Genomic DNA, 22,547 nt, shown 5'->3' with positions numbered 1-22,547 from the left:
CCCTGTTTCTCAATGGGCGCCTCCTTCTTCCTGGCTGTAGCGCGGTCCAATCACAGCGGAGAGTGTCACAGCCTGGGAGAAGGAGACGCCCATTGAGAAACAGGGCAGTCTCCTCCTCCCTGTACCGATGATATTCATTAGCATACCAGGTGGGAAAAGTGAACAGGGGCACAGAGGGCGAACAGAGCGGTGCCCAGGCAAACTAGTAAGCGATCTAACATCCCTGCACTATGCCATACATAACCTGCTAGTTATTTCATAATGTCTGGACCCATGAAAGGTCCTCTATAATAAAGAAGACATTATAGATTGGATGCTGGTGCCGCATTACTTCTATGGATTGAAATGAGCCAGTTAGCTGGCTCTACACAAGCTGGAAGTGGAGCTGCTGGGACCAGGACACCATGGTCAATACAAGCACATTAATAGGTGGTCACTCTATTTTAAAAACAGATATAAACAGAATTTTAAAGGGAAAGTGTCATCAGAAAATGACCTATGGTTTAAAGCCTATGTACACCTTCGGGGGTAATTATTATTTTTTTAAAATCTTTTTTATTTTATTTTATTGGTCTTTATTAAAGATATTCAGCAGCTTTGCCATAAAGGGTTAACTTCTGCCAAGCTGTGAGAATCGTACTTTCACTTTGTGCCAGTCATCCAATAGCTCTCATCTCTAAATTACTAATAGCTCAAAAATATTTAATGTGGATTAAGACGGGCTGACGAGCAGCAGATTGTCAGGAAGGAAGCGCGCAGCGATCACCTCCACAGTATGAGGACGAGTGGTTGCTTATGTGATCATTCATCCTCATACAGCTACTTTGTTTCTGGGCAGCAGATCAATGTTTAGATAGCACAATCTGCTGCCCAGAAAAAATAATTTAGGTGCTTGCACGAACGACAGTTTCACCTTTAGATGGGAAAACTGTTGGGAGAACAAGCATTTGCAGGAACGTTCGTTCCTGATTATCTGCCCATCTAAATCCAATTATATTTAAGCCACGTTCTTATCAGTAAGATAAGAATTGAGCTATATAATAAGTGTTTATAAAATCCAGAGATTAGAAGCTGTCAGCTGAGCTGCCTGACTGAACACAGTAAAAACACAGAGCTTGCTACTAGAGAATCTCAAGGCTGTACAGAGAAAGAGGCTCAACATTTTTAATAAAGACCAATTGAAGAAAAAAATTTCACTCAAAATAAATGTCACAGGGAAATATCAAAAGCCGAGATCCCCACCTGTCCCTACAACAAGGGGAGAGAAGCACTCACTTAGAGCACTCTCTCATTTCAATGCAGAACAGGAAGAGAGACGGACCTAATAGAAAGTCCCATGGGCCCATCTTGCTCCCGTCTCATGTAGTGAGGAGAGAGTGTGTGCTAGCAAGCACTTCTCTCCCTTCATTCTAGTGACAGTTGGGGGTCTTAGAGTTCATACCCTCACCAATCTAAACTTTTAATACGTTCCTGTGACATTTCAAAAGTCTACTGAACGTATAGTGCCCTTTGAACTTTAATATTTTTGGTAAAGTTATTTTTAATTTTCTAAGTTTGCAATGACAAATAGACCTAATAATACCGTAGTTGTCACTTGTTGGACTGTACAGATCACTTTTCTGCAGTCGTCTGATTATCATTACAGACAGGATTAGAATGGCAGATATCGCCAATATATAGATAACACAGGATTCACCATTCACAAGAGATGATATCACAGCTTATCTACTCCCTCTTGACCTCTGCACAGGTCACAAAGCATGCCTAGAAAGCTCTCCCATAGAAGTCAATGAGTCCCCTCCAGTTCTCTGTGTTTATGGCCTATGCTGGCTGCTGTAAAGCACATCTCAAAATGCTGTTAACAACAGTTCAGGCAAGATGTCCAGCCCATAATCATGTTCACTATCTTATTTTAAAAAATATATACATATATAGGTGACACATTCCCTTTAAAGGGGTTGGCCCATCTCATACATCGGGGGGTTATTCCTAGGATATGCCCCCTAATGTCTAATAGGTGATACCTCTGAAACCCACACCTACCTCTAGAACAGAGCCCCCAAAGTGAAGGGGAGAGGACTGCGCATGTGCAGGTCACCCTCCATTTATTTGTATAGGACTGCCGAAAATAGCTGAGCCATGGATCGGCTCTTTACGTCAGCCCCATAGAAGTGAATGAAGCAGTGATAGCGCAGCACTTGGATATTTTTGGCAGTCCTATTCAAATGAATAGAAGATGGCCACACATGCATAGTCCGCTCTCCTTCACTTTGCGGGCTCCGTTTTAGTGACAGGTGTGGGTCCCCTTTAATGCTTTACGACACTGCTGCACAATATACTGCGCCTTTTTTCCCCCAAAATGTACAGCCCTTCTTCGTGGTGTTAGGACCTTGTCATTATGGCGATGCTGTCTGAAGTCTAAAAAACAGGTGAACGGATAATACAAGAAGACTACTACATGATCACCGGTGTCTATGAGGGGTCTAGAAGAAGAAGAAAGATAACAGAAACACGCCGGCCCCCGTCCTACACAGTACGTGTTCACCCGATGGAACATGTATGTGTCTTTGTGGGTGGCAAAGCATCGTTAACGTAAAGCAGGCAGAAGTCCCAGAAGAGATTTCATGGATAATAAACGACATTTTGAGAAATCTTTGATAACCTTTCAATGTAACACAGGCTGGTTTTTTTCTTGCACTCCTCGACACTTGTGCGCATATTGGATACATTGTCACAAGGCAATCTTGAAACCAGAAAACCAAACTACAAAGCCCCAACATCTGTAATCCAGCTGAAGACCTGAAATGCTTATTTTTATTCGAAGAAAAATCAAAGCTCGATGTGTTTTGGCACCGCCGGCCTCATTGTCCTTACAGAGAAGATAAACAAGCTCGTATGACTGGGTTGAATCCCAAAAAGACGGAAAAAAAAGTGCCCTAATGTTGAAATAACAGACGCCTTGAACACGATATACCCATAAATTATGACTGTGATGAGAAGAAGCAGCGCTGTGGCCCTATGTATCTTATACCAAGGATTGCTTAATACTCAATATCGTGAGCTGCTCGTCAAAGACGCGCTGCTGATGACTTCAGAAAGACATGTCCTTCTTCTCTGGATGTCTGCCCTCCCACGCTCCTGTGCGTTTTGGAGGTTTCAGGGTACATACCAATACATCGCTTTGTACTTGACCTTTGTAGATAAAACTTTTTATCCATTTTTGACTAGTCCGTATCAGTTTATTGGTACCATGTATACCTATTCGTTTTTGGACAGGTCATGTGCTACAAACCCCCCTCAAACACAAGTGATTGCACCTCCTTGATTAAACAAAACATTTCCTTTAATTAAATTATCTAGACAGTATTCCCATTTATTATAACCCTCTGTACCAATATTCAATAAGTAAATGCTTTTAAAGGGGTTGTGCCATCTCATACATTGGTGGCATATTGTTAGGATATGCCACCAACGTCAGATAGAAATTCCAGAGGTAGAACCTGCACATATCTCTAGAATAGGGCCCCCAAATTGAAAGAAAGCACACCTCACATGTGCGGCCTCCCTCGATTCACTTCTATAGAAGTCCTGGAAAGTGTGAGAAGGTATATTATTGTGAGATCAGAAGTTTGGGAAAAAATAGACTTAACACGGTACATAAAGAGTTTACTTAACTATGATAAAAGATATACATACACAAAGACATACAAAGATTAGTGCTGGTCGAGCACCAAAGTGCTTGGGTGCTCGAGTAGAACACTTTGGGATGCTCGGGTCCTCTGCCGAGCACAATGGAGGTCAATGGGAGAATCAGAGCATTAAACCAGGCACCCCCTGCTCTAAAGAGGGGAGGGTGTCTGGTTGACATGAAAAAGGTCAGAAATTCATGGAAACACCACCGAAATGGTTCGGGAACAGCATAGGGAGGATGTCTGGATGCATCTTGGACTCCCAGGTCGCTGCTGGGAACGATGTTGTCCGATTAGTACGCCACTTTTACAGACGGACAATAATACGCACAAAACCGAAGATAAAATACCTTTTAGAGGAAAAATAGTTCGGAAACATTCTTTCCTGTATATTTACTTGTATATAAAGTGCAAGTGCTGCCAATAATTACAAGGAAGAGGCCCTCAGATACAGCCTGTATATTACATAAAGGAGGGCCTCATTCACATTGGGGTACAATTGTTCATGTAGTGGGACTCCTACACTCATAAAGCCTATGCACTAAGGGAAAGGGCTGCCAAAAATTACAAGGAAGAAGCACTCAGATACAACCTGTATATCACATAAAGGAGGGCCTCATTCACATTGTGGTACAATTGTTCATGTAGTGGGACTCCTACACTCATAAAGCCTATGCACTAAGGGAAAGGGCTGCCAAAAATTACAAGGAAGAAGCACTCCGATACAACCTGTATATCACATAAAGGAGGGCATCATACACATTGTGGTACAATTGTTCATGTAGTGGGACTCCTACACTCATAAAGCCTATGCACTAAGTAATAGGGCTGCCAAAAATTACAAAGAACCGGCACTCCAATACACCCTTTATTACACATAAAGGAGGGCATCATACACACCCTTGAAAAATTATGATTGATGGCCTGCTGGTGACCCTCTAAAACATTAGGGGCGAGTGCCTGCTGCTGATCCTCAAAAACATTATGGTTGAGGGCCTGCTACTGAGCTGACCCTCTAAAAAATTAGGAGCTAGGGCAGCCTAATAAGCATGTTGATATGATGGAGGAGGAGGACGAGAAAAGGGAGATTGAACCATATATGGTGGAAGGGGTGCATGGGAATACACTATAAAAGCCACATTTAAAGTACCTTTATGTTCAGCCGCTTTCCTCTGGTGGAGTAGAGAAGTCAGGGGCAATCAAGGCCTTGTTCATTTTTATAAGAGTCAACTGGTCAGCATTTTCAGTTGACAGTCGGAAGCGTTTATCAGTTATTATGCCGCCAGCAGCACTAAATACCCGCTCTGACAAAACGCTGGCGGCGGTGCACTGGAAAGGCAGCCTAACAAAGTCAGCCATGTGTGCCAGAGTCCCAACAGACAAGACTTCGCTGACCTCATCAGGAGGATGACTCTCAATCTCCTCATCCTCTTCTACCCATCCACGCTGAACAGATGGAATTAAACTTCCATGGGTACTACCCTCTGTAGCGGAGGCAACCGTCTCCTGCTCCTCCTCCTCATCATCATCATCCAAATTTACAGTGAGAAGGCTAACTGAGGGTGGTCTGGCTACCACCCTGTGTACTGTCTTCCCCCATTTCCACCTCTTCCACATGCAAAGCGTCCGCCTTAATTGTGAGCAGCGAGCGTTTGAGTAGACACAGAAGTGGGATGGCTACGCTGATAATAGCGTTATCGCTGCTCACCATCTGTGTTGAATCCTCAAAGTTGCATAAAACCTCAAAGAGTTCAGACATCAATGCCCACTCGTCGCTTGTGAAGAGCGGAAGCTGACTGGAAAGGCGACGACCATATTGCAGCTGGTATTCCACTACTGCCCTCTGCTGATCACAAAGCTTGGCCAACATGTGCAACGTGGAGTTCCAGAACGTGCTCACGTCGCACAACAGTTGGTGAGCTGGCAATTGCAAGCGCTGCTGCAGCGTTGCCAGAATGGTGGGAGCTGTCGATGACTTGCGGAAATGGGCACACATGCGGCACACCTTCGTTAGTAGCTCAGGCAAATTGGGAAACCGCTGAACCACTAGGTTGAACACGTGGGCTAGGCATGGTATGTGTCAGCTTGCCGGACTCCAATGCCGCCACCAAGTTACGGTCATTATCAGACACAACCATGCCTGGTTGTAGGTTGAGTGGCGAGAGCCACAGCTCAGTCTGGTCCCTTATCCCCTGCCACAGCTCTGCAACGGTGTGCTTTCCCACTGCAGTGCTACACTGCTTCCAGCTACTGACTGATGTCTGACTGGTGCTGCAAGATGATAATTCAGAGGTGGAAGTGGAGGAGGAGGCGGAGAAAGAGGGGTTGCATACACTAACGTAGGTGGTGGCGGAAACTTTGATGGAAGAAGGGCCCGTAATCCTTGGGGTCCATAGCACCTGTGCCATCCAGGGGTACGACTTGCTCCCGGCCTCCACAACGTTCACCCAGTGTGCCGTCAGGGAAATGTAGTATCCCTGGCCAAAAGCACTTGTCCCATGTGTCAGTCGTTAAGAGGACCTTCCCAATAACTGGGTTGGTCAGGGCACGGGTGATGTTACGGGACACATGCTGGTGTAAGGCTGGGACTGCATACCGTGAAAAATATTGGCGGCTGGAGACAAGAGTAACGCAGGACAGCCACCGCCATCAGGCTGCGGAAAGCCTCAGTGTCCACAAGCCTAAATGGCAACATTTCCAGGGTCAGCAATTTGGAAAGGTGCGCATTTAGTGCTATGGCCTGTGGGTGGGTGGGTGGGTGGGTGGCTGGGTATTTCCACTTTCGTTCAAAGGCCTGGGGTATAGACATCTGTACGCTGCGCTGGGACACAGAAGTGGATGTGCTAGCTGATGGTGCTTGCGAAGGTCCAGGAGCATGGTGGGAGGCATGCGGGCATGCGTCTTGGACTGGGGGATTGGCCAGCACGTAACACTGGGGAAGATGAGGCAGTGGTGTGACCTGCAGACACCGATTGTGGACCCAGGCGTTCGGCCCACATATTAGGGTGCTTTGATGCCATGTGGCGGTTTATTCTAGTGGTGGTGAGGTTGCTAGTGTTCACGCCCCTGCTCATTTTGGTACGGCACAGGTTGCAAATGACTTCTTTTATCGTCCGCACTTTCCTCAAAAAAGCGCCAGACTGCAGAACACCTACCCATTGGCAAGGGAGACTGCCGCAAGGGGGTGCTCCGGGGAACAGTTGTGCGCCTGTTTGGTGTGGCCCGCCTTCTCCCTTTTGCTACCCCACTGCCTCTTCCAGCCTGTTGCAGTGCTGCGAATCCCTACCCCTCTGTACTGCTGTCCTCGCTCGGCTTGCCACCTTCCCAGGGTGGGTCAGTGACTTCATCGTCCACTTCTTCACTCTGGTTATCCTCCTGACTTGTTGACCTAACAACCACAGTTATTGACAACTGTGTCTCATCCTCATCATCAACCTCGTGAAACACTAATTGCCGTTCCTCACAGTCATCTTTTTGTGACTGTGGATACTCAAAAGGTTGGGAATCAGGGCACAAGATCTCCTCATGTTCCTCTTCAAGCGGCCTTAGCGAGAGGGCCAAATCAAGAAATGGCACTGAAAAGAGCTCCTCGGAATATCCGAGTGTGGGATTACTAGTTTGCCAAGACTCTCCATGGTGGGAGGAAGGAGGATCAGGGTGAGGATTCTGTTGACCAGACTCTTGGCTACTGAGACTGGACTTTGAGGAAGACAGGGAGGTGCTTAACCGACTGGAAGCATTATCTGCTGCAATCCAATCGACCACCTGGTCGCACTGGTCTGACTTCGAGAGTGGTGTCCTGCGCCGCCCTGCAAACTGGGACATGAAGCTAGGTATCGTGGATGAGTGTTTCTTGTGCTCTGGAAGCAGGCACAGTTCCACCAAGCCCAGGGCCACGACCTCTGCGTGCACCATCAGCAGCACGGCCACTTCCCCGTCCCTTACTGCTCGCCTTGTGCATATTAAATGGTATACATGCTTGCAAGTATGTCACACGTACAGTAGCGCAGGTTTTGTAAGTGTATGCACAAATAGAGTACACAGAATGTAACAGATATTTTTAGGATGCGCACACGTTAAACAGGAGATGTAGCACAGATAATGTCGCTGTCCGCAGTGCCTATGAAAAAAGTACACTGAATGTCACAGATAACAACTTTAGGACGCGCAAACGTTATACAGGAGGTATAGTGCAAGTAATTGGAAAAGAAAATGGTGGCTCTCTCACTTTTCTACTTCTGGAAAGGTGCACTACCCCTCAGCACTCCCAAATGCTGGTAAATGGAGATAGATATAAAGTTTGGATAGGGGGTCACTCAATATTAGGCAAACACACAGTAAATAGGTATCCACATGAATTTTATAGGCTTAAAAATAAACACACTACAATATTACATATAAAACATCTCATAAAAACAATTAAAAATATACCGCAAATAGTCAAATACACTGGAAATACGTCCCTGGGAGAGGCTATTTTTCAATAGCACTAGCACCCTTGGAATGGCTGTATGGCCGTAGCTGTTAAATGCTAACTCCAAGCATCATAGTCCTGAGACTGTTATGGTTGTAAGTTCCACATTAATTGAGGAGTTGTTAGTATATCCACATTGCAGCACTACTTAGATTTGTAATTATGCAGGGTACTTCACCGCTCCTATGATCGGTCCGCTTGTACACCAAGGTTTCCAAGTGTAATGCTCTGTTGTGAGCTGCAAGGACCTTTAGGCAAAGTCTATATATGAAGTTCCCCACGCTCCTGGATATGTACAGTAGTAGCGGTGCTGCTTGATATCACCGCTCTGACCTTCCAGGACCTGTGTGGAGTCCCACGTGGTTTGCTGGACAGGTCAGGTAAGCAGCACCGCTACTACATATCCAGGAGCATGGGGAACTTCATATATAGACTTTGCCTAAAGGTCCTTGCAGCTCACAACAGAGCATTACACTTGGAAACCTTGGTGTACAAGCGGACCGATCATAGGAGCGGTGAAGTACCCTGCATAATTACAAATCTAAGTAGTGCTGCAATGTGGATATACTAACAACTCCTCAATTAATGTGGAACTTACAACCATAACAGTCTCAGGACTATGATGCTTGGAGTTAGCATTTAACAGCTACGGCCATACAGCCATTCCAAGGGTGCTAGTGCTATTGAAAAATAGCCCCTCCCAGGGACGTATTTCCAGTGCATTTGACTATTTGCGGTATATTTTTAATTGTTTTTATGAGATGTTTGATATGTAATATTGTAGTGTGTTTATTTTTAAGCCTATAAAATTCATGTGGATACCTATTTACTGTGTGTTTGCCTAATATTGAGTGACCCCCTATCCAAACTTTATATCTATAGTGCAAGTAATGTCGCTGTCACTACCGTCTAATAAAAAATTACGCTGAATGAATGTCACTGATATTTAGGATTCGCAAATGTTACACAGGAGGTATAGCGCAAGTAATGTCGCTGTAACCAGCGGCTAATAAAAAATGACACTAAATTAATGTCACTGATATTTCGGATACGCAAATGTTATTCAGGAAATGTAGCGCAGGTAATGTAACTGTCCGCAGCGGACACCGGCTACAGAAAAAGTACACTGGATGTCACAGATATTTTTAGGCTGCGCACACGTTACACAGGAGATGTAATAATTATATTGCTTAAAAGGACTTTTGGGTCTCTAACAAGTTTTTTCAATAAAAATATTAGTATTTCACTCCCTACACTATCTGTCCCTTCTTCAGCACAGCTCTCCCTGACTAAGACTGAGCCGAACACGTGTCATCGGGTGCTATATAGCACCCGATGATGCGTTCCGGGCAGCCAATCACTGTAATGCCAGTAGCCAACATGGCTACGGTATTAAAGTGAAGGGCAGTAATTACCTGCATGTTTATTGGCTGCGTAGCAGCCAACAAACGTGCGGGGAGGAGACTCGAGCATCGCGCTCGAGCACACGCGGTGTTCGGGCGAACACTGCGATGTGCTGAGCATAGCGATGTTCGAGCCGAACTGGTGTTCGGCCGAGCATGCTCGCCCAACACTAACAAAGATAAAGATGAGTAACAGTCACTGAGGGTCGTGCGGACAAATGGGCGAGCCCTCATTGACCAGCACCCAACACGGCTGACGCCCATATGATACAAAGGGAGGTGATGGTAGCAAAACATCTTACCCTAATGATGTATACAATGGAGCTGAGCTTTCCGTTTCAAAACTAAGGGGGTAATTTATTAAGACCGGCGTTTTAGACGCCATTCTTAAAAAGGGCCTGTGCTGGCAGTGGATCCGCCAAAGATATGTAGAGGTGCCGGCCTCTACATAATTTCGGCAGATCCACCGCTGCTTCTAAATCTACGCCAGCTCCCTTGCTGGTGTAGACTTCGACCATTTTCTACACCTAAAAATGTAGGCGTACAAAATGATGAATGAGACGGGCCTGCCAGAACATTTGCGCCGCAATCTGCACCAGAAATACGCCTAATATGGATGTATTTCTGTTAGAAAAAAAAACCTAAGTGTTTTCTACTCTCCTGGCCCCTCCTAAAGGTTAGTACGCATGTACAATTTCCTCATTCTGCAGACATGCAGCATTTTTTTTTTGTATAGATGTTGGCATTCCACAGGTCGGGGCCTAGCAACTGCCGGCATTCCAGTTGTTGTGAAAATACAATTCCCATCATGCTCCATTCACTTCTATGGCGGCTCTGATAACACAGGTGAGCATGCTGGGAAGTGTAATTTCACAAAAGCTGGAGGGCCAGAGGTTGCTAACCCCTGCCACAGGTTAACCACAGGTGGCCATACCCATTAAAGGGAATCTGTTACCAGATTTTTGCTGCCCTATCTGGAGCAGCATAAACTGGTAACAGATGCTCTGAACCAAATTTGGGGTCACTTACTCCAAATGACACAGTTGTTTTGCTAAAAATCTATAACGCATAGCTCCATTGCGAGCTGAGCACTAGAAAATGGTTAATATAGGGCACGCACTCAAGAATCCTTATATTCATGAGCTCCCTTTGCTCTCCACCCCCCCCGCTACTGATTGCAATAGGAAGAAATGTGTCAATCAAGGGGAGAATCAGAAGCTCCTGAGCTTGTGCTGGGTACTGAGCGGTTCCCAGCTTTTGGCATGCGCTGGAGCTGTTCAGTGCTGGTTTTTACCAAAACGACTGGGTCAGTTGAAGAAAGTGATTTGGTAGCATAAAATTCCCTTTAATGTCGGATGTATCAGCCAATTTTAGTGGGGTTGGACGACCGTCTAATGTATATCTCCACCAAATGCAGATAAAAGGGCCACTTTAATATCAATAGGGCCGATACTTTTGCTCTCAAAGGAGATAAGTCATCGCTAAAGATGTCTCGCAGCGGCTTACTCCCCTCTTCCTACTCAAAGTATATGCATACGAGGGGGAGGCCAGGTCAGGTCAGGGGGAATAGCGGTCAGCTAAAAGGACCATTCCGCCAGTGGCCATCTAATGTGTATGACCTGCCTTCCTATGAAGAACACCTCCTCTTATAGTGCTGATGGAAACACTTTCTCTGTTCATGAGATGCAATGTTTCAAATATTAGTATCATAGTTGCCAACTGTCTTGAATTTGGTGGGACTGTCCCTGATTTTCAGAGACAGTCTTGGCAATCAATCGATCATAAGAATGGTTGCCCAATCCCATGTTCCCACATTTGGCATCTGTCAGCAGATTTTTACCTACGCTCGGCAGTTGAAGGCATCTGTGTTGGTCCTATGTTCATATGTGCCTGCAATGCTGAGAAAAATGATGTCTTAGGCTGAGTTCACATGGGCGTTGCGGGAAAAGGTGCGGGTGCATTGCGGGAACATGCGCGATTTTTCTGCGCGAGTGCAAAACATTGTAATGCGTTTTGCACGCGCGTGAGAAAAATCGGCATGTTTGGTACCCAAACACGAACTTCTTCACAGAAGTTCGGCCTTGGGTTAGGTGTTCTGAAGATTGTATTATTTCCCCTTATAACATGGTTATAAGGGAAAATAATAGCATTCTGAATACAGAATGCATAGTACAATAGCGCTGGAGGGGTTAAAAAAATAAAATAATAATTTAACTCACCTTAATCCACTTGCTCGCGCAGCCCGGCTTCTCTTCTCTCTTCATCTTAGCTGTGTGCAGGAAAAGGACCTGTGGTGACGTCATTCCGGTCATCACATGATCCATCATCATGGTAAAAGATCATGTGATGGACCATGTGATGACAGGAGTGACGTCACCACAGGTCCTTTTCCTGCACACAGCTAAGATGAAGACAGAAGAGAAGCCGGGCTGCGCGAGCAAGTGGATTAAGGTGAGTTAAATTATTATTTTATTTTTTTAACCCCTCCAGCGCTATTGTACTATGCATTCTGTATTCAGAATGCTATTATTTTCCCTTATAACCATGTTATAAGGGAAAATAATAATGATCGGGTCTCCATCCCGATCGTCTCCTAGCAACCGTGCGTGAAAATCGCACCGCATCCGCACTTGCTTGCGGATGCTTGCGATTTTCACGCAGCCCCATTCACTTCTATGGGGCCTGCGTTGCGTGGAAAATGCACAATATAGAGCATGCTGCGATTTTCACGCAACGCATGTGCACAGCCCCATAGAAATGAATGGGTCCAGATTCAGTGCGGGTGCAATGCGTTCACCTCCCGCATTACACCCGCGCGTAATACTCGCCCGTGTGAACTCAGCCTTAATATATGCAAATGAGTGTCTGGGAGCAAGGGGGGCATTGCGGTTACACCTAGAGGCTCTGCTCTCTCTGCAACTGCTACGCCCTCTACACTTTGATTGACAAGACCAGGGAGTGAAAACATCATCTCACCAAGTCCTGTCAATCAAAGTGCAGAGGGTGCAGCAGGGTTTCATAGGTGCAAAGCTTCTGACAGATGCCCTTTAAATGGAGCGGCAGACACGCATGTGCACCATCGCTCCACTCAACTGTTGACATCTGTGACTTCTACTCATAATGGTGATAGTTATGGACAGATGCTATCTATAGGTAGACAGCTCCTGTTCTAGTCTGTGCGGAAAGCCTAATGGTGGGGTCCTCCAGCAATGAGACATTTTTCCACCTATCCTGTGGATAGATGTGAATTAAGTGATGGGAAAACCCTTTTGCGAGATTGGATAAAGTCACTGCACTGATCACAGACAGACTCTACCCCTGACAAGCTACTATGGATAAACGCATTGGCACTAGGTAGCCTTTAGCTTTTCCAAGAAAGCTTCTGGTCCAGGTAGGGCTGGAAGATTAATCAAATTAATTCAATTAATCCTCCATTTCAGAGCATGGTGATATCGCAAAATCAAACCTTTTCTGTTCGGAGTGTTGTATCAGTGCAACTATTCTGTGTAGTGTGTTCAGTTCTGTGCCATTAACCCCGGTGCAGAGGACTTCCAGTTCCGAGATGTGAGGAAGCAGCAGCATGGCGTCAAAGACCTCTCAACTTGGCTGGATAAAGAAGCAGCCCCACAAGCTCTACTCATAGCATCCTAAGCATCTAAGTTGTTACCTGGTCCTCAGAGTGTGAACGGAATCAAAGGAGACTGCATACTACCTCGGGAATCCTGCGGCAGCCATCTTGGGAGCACTGCAAGATATTGAAGTCCCCAGTGCGCCACGCTGTTCTACTCCTGAGACTTTGGGCAAGGGATCGATCGCTCACTTATGCTGAGAGATCGCATGCAAGGAACGAGGACTGGTTACAGGTACTTCAATTTGGGGGGGTTGGTAAGGTTCTATACAGACAGGTCATTGTACTTAAAGGGAACCTGTCACCGGGATTTTGTGTATAGAGCTGAGGACATGGGTTGCTAGATGGCCGCTAGCACATCCGCAATACCCAGTCCCCATAGCTCTGTGTGCTTTTATTGTGTCACAAAAACGATTTGATACATATGCAAATTAACCTGAGATGAGTCCTGTATGTGAGATGAGTCAGGACTCATCTCAGGTTAATTTGCATATGTATCAAATCGTGTTTTTTTACACAATAAAAGCACAGAGAGCTTTGGGGACTGGGTATTGCGGATGTGCTAGCGGCCATCTAGCAACCCATGTCCTCAGCTCTATACACAAAATCCCGGTGACAGGTTCCCTTTAACAGACGTGCATGGCATCCACCGCTGAAGACTCTGCATGTGTTAGCATATCTTTATCAGAGTAGCAAACAAGGGGATCTGATCTCAGTTTTCATCCTGTAAATCTGAGGCATAAGAAGTACTGTATTTTCCCTTAATTTGCCCAGCAAGAAACAAGCCCTCATATTGCTACATCAGCAAGAAATAAAGTTGTGGTTAGAAGAAAAAATAAAAAATAATAGAGAAAAATCGCTAGTCTTCCTATAACAGATGTTTTTTTTTGGGGGAATAAAAATAAAATAAATCGCCCAGCTCTAGGTCCAGTGGTGCCTTTTACAGGGCGATCACTCCGATTTGTGACATGAGGCGCAGTACTCTTTAGGTACTTTCTAGCATCGCCACTGTAGCTTGAGTTTGCAAAAGGCCATGGGAGTTAAAGGGGTTCTCTGGGAATTAAGAGAATGAAAATACTTAAATATTACCGTACTTTATTATAAATACATTCCCAAATACCTTTCATTAGTTAAAATGGCTCGTTTTGTCTAGAGAGCAATCATTAGGAGAAATAAAATGGCCGCCTTTATATTAGTACACAGAAAACCTGTCCTAATCACACAGGAGGACAAGTTACTTCACAACACTGAGCTAAAGAGCTGCCTCATCCTCCTCTCTGCTGGGATTATGGGTCTAAATATAGTTTAATAAGATCTTCAGTTGAATCTCTGTAGGAGTGGAGTTCTTGAGGAGACATGAAGTAGAGGAGGTGTAGATAATGAGCAGCAGCAATTGCATGCAGTTTCCATTACCACAGACTGTCCTGTCCGTACTTCAGGTCTCCTCGTGAACTCCATTCCTACAGAGATTTAGCTGAAGATCTTATTATCGTATTCAGGATCATAATGCCTGACAAGCAGAGCAGAGAGGAGGATGAGTCAGCTCTTAAGCTCCGTGTTGTGAAGTAACTTATCCTCCTGTGTGATTAGGACAGGTTTTGTGTCTACTAATAGGACGGTGGCCATTTAATTTCCCCTGATGATTGCTCCCCAGACAAAACAAGCCATTATAACTAATGAAAGGTATTTGGGAATATATCTCTTATATATATATATATAAAAATGAGTTTCTGTCTGTCTGTCTGGACGTTCTTTATGCGCGACCAAACGACTGGACCGATCTTCACCAAATTTGGCACACAGGTACATCAGGTGTCCGGGAAGGTTTTAGACTGGGTCTCTAGGACGTACCGTTCCTGAGATATTCCTAAAAAATGCCCCCCCCCCCCCCAATACAAGCCTGCAAGTCTTTCTCTTCAAATCCCAACTGCTATAAACACAGTTTTTTCTCCATTTTACTTTACTGCTTAAAGGGGCGGGCAATGTGGAGGTCATGTCTGCCTCCTACGGACACTAGACTAAAACTGATTAGCCTAGTGGCTGTGGAGAGGGTATAGCCCACCTGGGCAGAGCCAACCTTTTTGATATCTAGTGTCACCTCCTAGTGGTAGCTGGGCATATACCCATGGTGCTGTGTCCCCCAATGACATTAACGAGAAAAACGCAGAGTGTGACAGCGGAGGTAACAAGAGGTGTAAAATAACTGATTTGTCCTCATGTATTCCTAATTTATGACGTGTGTGACACATTCCCTACCTAAGACTTATCTGAACTTCTCCTCCTGCTTTTTACAATTCGGATTAGGAATTCCTTTTTTCCCTATTAGTCCACATAATCCTTTTGAAGAGTTGTGTTCCATGAGCATCTGGACAAAGAAAAAGGTTCAAGCCATTGAAAACTGGGCAAGCTTAAAAAGGTAATATTCTATAAATGGTTTTACTAGCGACCAATAAAATATGTTTAAAGCGCTTTTATGACTTGCACAGCATATGAATTAATATACTTTCCTCTCACCTATTATTTCCTATTCTTGCAGCTTTTTCTGGTTCTTTACGTTTTCAGAAGAGAGCATGTTTATAAGCTTTCTATTTTAATAATAATTTTGGATCAAAGACTGAAAAGATACACATGCTACTTGTAACTCCGGATTCTTTACTAATGATGCATTATGTAGAACACATGCAAGAAACACAGCGCAGCGTTCCTGTAAAGGGTCACAAAACATGAAGAATAAAAAAAAAAGAAAGAAAAAAAAAAGAAACTTGGTCCAACATCAAAGCCTGGAGAGCTAAGGGGCATGTTGTTGCCAAAACGTACTGGCCAATTATACATCCTAAGCACGTGGGACGCAGCGATCAAAAATGGAGTTTTTTCTTCTAACAATAAAGTAGTTTAGTTTCTACTTTGAACTTCTCTACAAAATGAAAGTATAGATTTTTTTTCCTGTTTCATGTGTGCTGGCTTTCGAGTGAGAAACTTATCTAAACCCTTAGTCCTCTGCCAACACACCATAATACATTAACTCATAACATGGGGTAAGACAGGCCTATCTTTGGAGACGTTAAAGGTGATCCTAAAAGATGATCTGGAAAGGTCCTCAGCAGCACTTCTATCAAACGACAGAAACAGTGTAAAAGCTGGCTTACGTAGACAAATGGAGCAGGCCTGCTCGTCAGTGGAGGAGACAGCTGCATTTACATGCAACAATCCTGTCCACTGCAAGGGGACGAGCAATCGCTAATGCCATCGCTCGTCCCCATACACGGTCATTGCTTCTGAGCAGCAGAGGGCTGTTTAGAACGCAAGATCTGCTGCCCACAAACGAAGATTTCGGGGTCTGCATGAAAGATTGTTTCACTCGACGAAAGAGCGTTACGCTTGTTTGGGTGATAGCCGGCAACTTTACATATGCAGAATATCGGGAAAGAGCATTTGTAGGAACGTTCGTCCCCGATAATTGGGTGGTGCAAAAGGGCCTTCATTCCTACCTCTTTTGCCCATCCATTGCATCTCTGCTCCAATTTCTTCAAATCCAAACTATGCCGGAAGCTTGGACAGGAAGGCTTAGGCCTCATGCACACGGCTGTTGTGCGGCCGTTCCGTGCATTGGGGACGGCAATTGCGGTCCCCAATGCACGGGCAACATCCGTGCAGTGGGCCGTACCCATTCAACTTGACATGGTCAGACATGTCATATTTTTTTGCGGTGCGGAACAACGGAAAGAAACACCACGGTAGTGCTTCCGGTGTTCCGTTCCGTGACTCTGTTCCACATCTCCGGAATTGCGGACCCATTCAAGTGAATGGGTCCGCATCCGTGATGCGGGGTGCACACGGCCGGCGGCCGTGGATTGCCGACCCGCTGTTTGCGCAAAAATGAAAGGAATGCTAGGAGTTATGAGCCTGCAGAACGTACAAACTGAAAACATGAACATTCCCTTTAAATAGAGTATATCACACCTTTGACCACTTGTTTGCTGCTCTCTAAGTTGTAGGAAAGTTTCTTCATAGTCCTTTTCCTTCCTTTGCAGTTCATCCCTGAGAATCTCCGCTGAGTGCTCCACTTCCTCTATCTGACTCCGCTGTGACTCCACCACATTTTCACTGCAGAATATATATGGAATATGAGAATAGAAAACACATAGAATATACAGGTTCATGAGAATGAAAGGAAATTAAACTGTGCATGGCAGCTACACAGATTCTGGCTGATATGAAATCTGAAAATTATACGTAAGAATGGTAACTATAACCTTGAAGAAAGCGGCATCAAGTTTGAAATCTTTGTTTTAAGGTGAAAGTACAACCATACCTAGTTCACTTTTAGGTAAAATTACCCCAAATTCCTCATGGATTGATTTCTTGATACATACAGTTGCAAAAAGAAGTATGTGAACCGTTTGGAATGATATGGATTTCTGCACAAATTAGCCATAAAATGTGATCTGATCTTCATCTAAGTCACAACAATAGACAATCTCAGTCTGCTTAAACTAATAACACACAAAGAATTAAATGTTACCATGTTTTTATTGAACACACCATGTAAACATTCACAGTGCAGGTGGAAAAAGTATGTGGACCCCTAGACTAATGACATCTCCAAGAGCTAATTGGAGTGAGGTGTCAGCCAACTGGAGTCCAATCAATGAGATGAGATTGGAGGTTTTGTTACAGCTGCCCTGCCCTATAAAAAACACACCAGTTCTGGGTTTGCTTTTCACAAGAAGCATTGCCTGATGTGAATGATGCCTCGCACAAAAGAGCTCTCAGAAGACCTACGATTAAGAATTGTTGACTTGCATAAAGCTGGAAAGGGTTCTAAAAGTATCTCCACAAGCCTTGCTGTTTATCAGTCCACGGTAAGACAAATTGTCTATAAATGGAGGAAGTTCCCCACTGCTGCTACTCTCCCTAGGAGTGGCCGTCCTGTAAAGATGACTGCAAGAGCACAGCGCAGACTGCTCAATGAGGTGAAGAAGAATCCTACAGTGTCAGCTAAAGACTTACAAAAGTCTCTGGCATGTGCTAACATCCCTGTTAGCGAATCTACGATACGGAAAACACTAAATAAGAATGAATTTCATGGGAGGATACCACAGAGGAAGCCACTGCTGTCCAAAAAAAACATTGCTGCACGTTTACAGTTTGCACAAGAGCACCTGGATGTTCCACAGCAGTACTGGCAAAATATTCTGTGGACAGATGAAACCAAAGTTGAGTTGTTTGGAAGAAACACACAACACTATGTCTGGAGAAAAAGAGGCACAGCACACCAACATGAAAACCTCATCCCAACTGTGAAGTATGGTGGTGGGGCATCATGGTTTGGGGCTGCTTTTCTGCGTCAGGGCCTGGACGGATTGCGATCATCGAAGGAAAAATGAATTCCCAAGTTTATCAAGACATTTTGCAGGAGAACTTAAGGCCATCTGTCCACCAGCTGAAGCTCAACAGAAGATGGGTTTTGCAACAGGACAACGACCCAAAGCATAGAAGTAAATCAACAACAGAATGGCTTAAACAGAAGAAAATACGCCCAGTCAGTGGCCCAGTCAGAGTCCTGACCTCAACCCGATTGAGATGCTGTGGCATGACCTCAAGAAAGCGATTCACACCAGACATCCCAAGAAAATTGCTGAACTGAAACAGTTCTGTAAAGAGGAATGGTTAAGAATTACTCCTGACCGTTGTGCACGTCTGATCTGCAACTACAGGAAACGTTTGGTTGAAGTTATTGCTGCCAAAGGAGGTTCAACCAGTTATTAAATCCAAGGGTTCACATACTTTATCCACCTGCACTGTGAATGTTTACATGGTGTGTTCAATAAAAACATGGTAACATTTAATTCTTTGTGTGTTATTAGTTTAAGCAGACTGTGATTGTCTATTGTTGTGACTTAGATGAAGATCAGATCACATTTTATGACCAATTTGTGCAGAAATCCATATCATTCCAAAGGGTTCACATACTTTTTCTTGCAACTGTATTTATGATGGTTGAAGCTTTTTTTTATATGATAGAGAGCTATAGATCCCTTACATAGGCCTAGATCAAAACGATGGCAGCCTGTAGCTATCAATAAGAGGAGCTGAGGAGATACTGGTATATAATAAAGAGTTCCTGTTGTTTCAAGAACAAGCTTTCCTACGTACATTTGGAATAGCACTACTTCTGTCCGTTATATTATAAAATTTTCCCTGAGCTAGTGGGTGGAGACCATCTGCTATGATGTCTCCCATACACAGCACACAAACCTAAGAAGCAGCCGTAGTATGGAAGTCATTATACAGCAGTACAGAGAAGTGTAGTTGTGAACCCAGCACTGGGGTGAGATAAAACACTTTCGGAAAACCCCTTTAAATTTGACATGACTAATATTACGAATATTACAAGTAACATCTGTGTGTTTACTGACTTTGAGGGCAGAGACACGGGCAGCGGCAGCCACAAATCACGCCCGCATGTGAGGGGAGTGTTTTTTTTTTTAAAAACTGATAGCTAACCCTATGATGACTTTATTGTGTCTGTCAGTACGATTACAGTGGTACCAAATTTGTTACTTAAAAATAAAAGTTGGTTGCCATAGTAACCAACCGCAATTTTGCGACGTCCGAAGACAAAGAGAGCTCCCTCCCTTCTGTCCATTTTCTCAGATTCTGTGGTCATTATTGACTACAACATGTAAGGGGTTAGATGCTGGGATCGCAGTTATCGCCGATCCTGGACATTGTGTCATCAGTATTACACAGCTGGCACCCATCCTGTGTGGAATGGGATCACCTTGTGGCCACGCGGTTTTGTGGATAAGACTTGGTAGTAGCCAAGTTGGACACCGCACCCACTGCATGTCAGTGTGTTTATTATCTCCGGCCGCTACATGTGTCTCTACCGTAAGGCAGTGTCTTTATAAGCATTTTAATGCAGCCATAATTGGACAATCCATAGCACGTTAAAGGAACATACAGATTTCTTATCTCTGCTCTGGCTTCTTCAAGCAAACTGTGCCCATATCTTGGAAGTGGTGCTTGAGTAGATCTTGGGGTAAAATCTGAATTCTGTAAACGCATTCCTAAAAAAATAAGTAATGTCAAATTTTACTATTAAAATGCATCTTTATTTACACTTGTTAATGCTCCAAAAAGGAGTTGTTGAAATCAAATGAAACTTTTTATGTGTGAATGCAATGATGATACATGTTGAGATTACAGTATTAGAGCGAAAGGATATGTTTATTGGGGAAAACTGTACAATTGAAAAGGAGGCTCTAGGACGCTGTTGAGCCATCTCTAGCCTGGATACAAGATGAGATATGGCTGGAAATGGAGCCATACAGGTTATGTATGGTATACTGTGGCACATTTGCCCTTAGATGTTACAGCTGGGCCCGTAGATCCTGCACACTCGTAGATTACCAAAGCTGGCGTCCCAACTGGTCTCTTAAATGCTTGATTGGCGATAAATCTGGTGACCGGGCAGGCCAAGGAAGTGTTGCAATCTCGCGGAGAAGACAAGAATAGGACATGTTCCATTTTTTGGCGGAGCCGCGGCCCGGAAGTTCGGGGCTGCGCTCCGAAAATGCGGATGCAGAGAGCACATAGTGTGCTCTCCGCATCCATTCCTGCCCCATTGAGAATGAATGGGTCTGCACCCATTCCCGATATTGCGGAACGGATGTGGACCTATTTGCCGACGTGTGAATGGACCCTTAGGGCACTGTGTCACTCCACAGCAAAGACAGGACTGAAGCTCTCACCACGAGAGCTCCATACTCAAACCTGACCTTCACCAGATCCCAAACAGAACCTGGAGTTGTCTCTAAAGATGATAAGGTTCCAGTCCGTAACAGTTCAGGTTTATTGTTCACATCATCACTATAAACGAAGGAGACGGTGTTTGGTTGTCAATGGCAAGACATGTAATGGGTGCTGTGACACCGAATTTCCTTCCGCTCAGTGCCTGGAAATGGTCTGGGCGGAGACCGGTGTGTAATGAAGGTGGCACCTGTGTCTGGATGCTGGACAACAAATCTGTGTGAGCTGCATGTGCTTGTCGATGGATCAAATTATCCTCTCTACTGGTTGTCCGTCTGTGCCGTCCGTCGCCTGTACACCATGTGTGTGCTCCCACGTAACCACTGCTGCAAACATCTCCTAACAGCTAGGTCAGAACAGCCTAGGTGGCAGGCAATTTGTCAACATGACCATCCTGCTTCTCTCAGTCCAATGACAAGCCCCTTCTCAAAGCCTGTCTACGGGGCAAAATGTCTAGCAGTCAATGATCTCTCACTAAGGCCTCTTTCACACTTGCGTTGTCCGGATCCGGCGTGTACTCCACTTGCCGGAATTACACGCCGGATCCGGAAAAATGCAAGTGTACTGAAAGCATTTGAAGACGGATCCGTCTTCAAAATGCTTTCAGTGTTACTATGGCACCCAGGACGCTATTAAGGTCCTGGTTGCCATAGTAGAAGCGAGGAGCGGTATACTTACAGTCCGTGCGGCTCCCGGGGCACTCCAGAATGACGTCAGAGCGCGCCATGCGCATGGATGACGTGCCATGCGATCACGTGATCCATGCACTTAGGGTGCCCTGACGTCACTCTGGAGCGCCCGGGAGCCGCACGGACGGTAAGTATGCTGCTCCCCCGCTCCCCTTTACCATGGCTGCCAGGACTTTAGCGTCCCGGCAGCCATGGTAACCATTCAGAAAAAGCTAAACGTCGGATCCGGGAATGCGCCGAAACGACGTTTAGCTTAAGGCCGGGTCCGGATCAATGCCTTTCAATGGGCATTAATTCCGGATACGGCCTTGCGGCAAGTCTTCAGGATTTTTGGCCGGAGCAAAAAGCGCAGCATGCTGCAGTATTTTCTCCGGCCAAAAAACGTTCTGTTCCGGAACTGAAGACATCCTGATGCACCCTGAACGGATTTCTCTCCATTCAGAATGCATTAGGATAAAACTGATCAGGATTCTTCCGGCATAGAGCCCCGACGACGGAACTCTATGCCGGAAGAAAAGAACGCAAGTGTGAAAGAGCCCTGAGAAGTACACTAACCAAAAGTAGCCTCTGACAGCCTTTTTATAGGGCAGCAGGGGAAGCACTTTAACACCCTCTTGTGACAAGACCCAGTGTCTAATGAGACTATGCCTGTAACCATTTACATATCTGCTTGAAACGTAACTGCATGCTAAGTTTTTCAGCAATACGATATTTCTATCTGGGTGTGTTTTTTATTTATTTTTTGTTATGGAGTATACACAATGTACTGGGAAAGTCTTCAGACCCTTTCACTTTTTTTGCTCATGTATAGCATGTAACATAGGGGGGTGGTATACCATTAATTGCGCT

General features: G+C 44.9%; 1 protein-coding gene across 4 annotated transcripts in view; it reads right to left on the bottom strand.

Annotated features, from left to right (window-relative positions):
• Window positions 1–22,547, bottom strand: part of RPGRIP1L (RPGRIP1 like) — a 156,464-nt gene that overhangs the window by 102,996 nt on the left and 30,921 nt on the right. For all 4 annotated transcript variants that reach the window (XM_040410712.1, XM_040410713.1, XM_040410715.1 and 1 more), the window contains exons 5-6: window positions 20,162–20,267; window positions 17,155–17,298 (exon numbers count right to left, since the gene is read on the bottom strand). In XM_040410712.1, the coding sequence (XP_040266646.1) occupies window positions 17,155–17,298; window positions 20,162–20,267 (250 nt within the window). The remainder of the gene's footprint in view (window positions 1–17,154; window positions 17,299–20,161; window positions 20,268–22,547) is intronic.

Source organism: Bufo bufo, chromosome 10, assembly GCF_905171765.1.
Source record: "Bufo bufo chromosome 10, aBufBuf1.1, whole genome shotgun sequence".
Classification (NCBI taxonomy): Eukaryota; Metazoa; Chordata; class Amphibia; order Anura; family Bufonidae; genus Bufo; species Bufo bufo.
The sequence above is the reverse complement of the archived record's forward strand: the minus strand, read 5'-3'. Positions and strand labels throughout refer to the sequence as shown.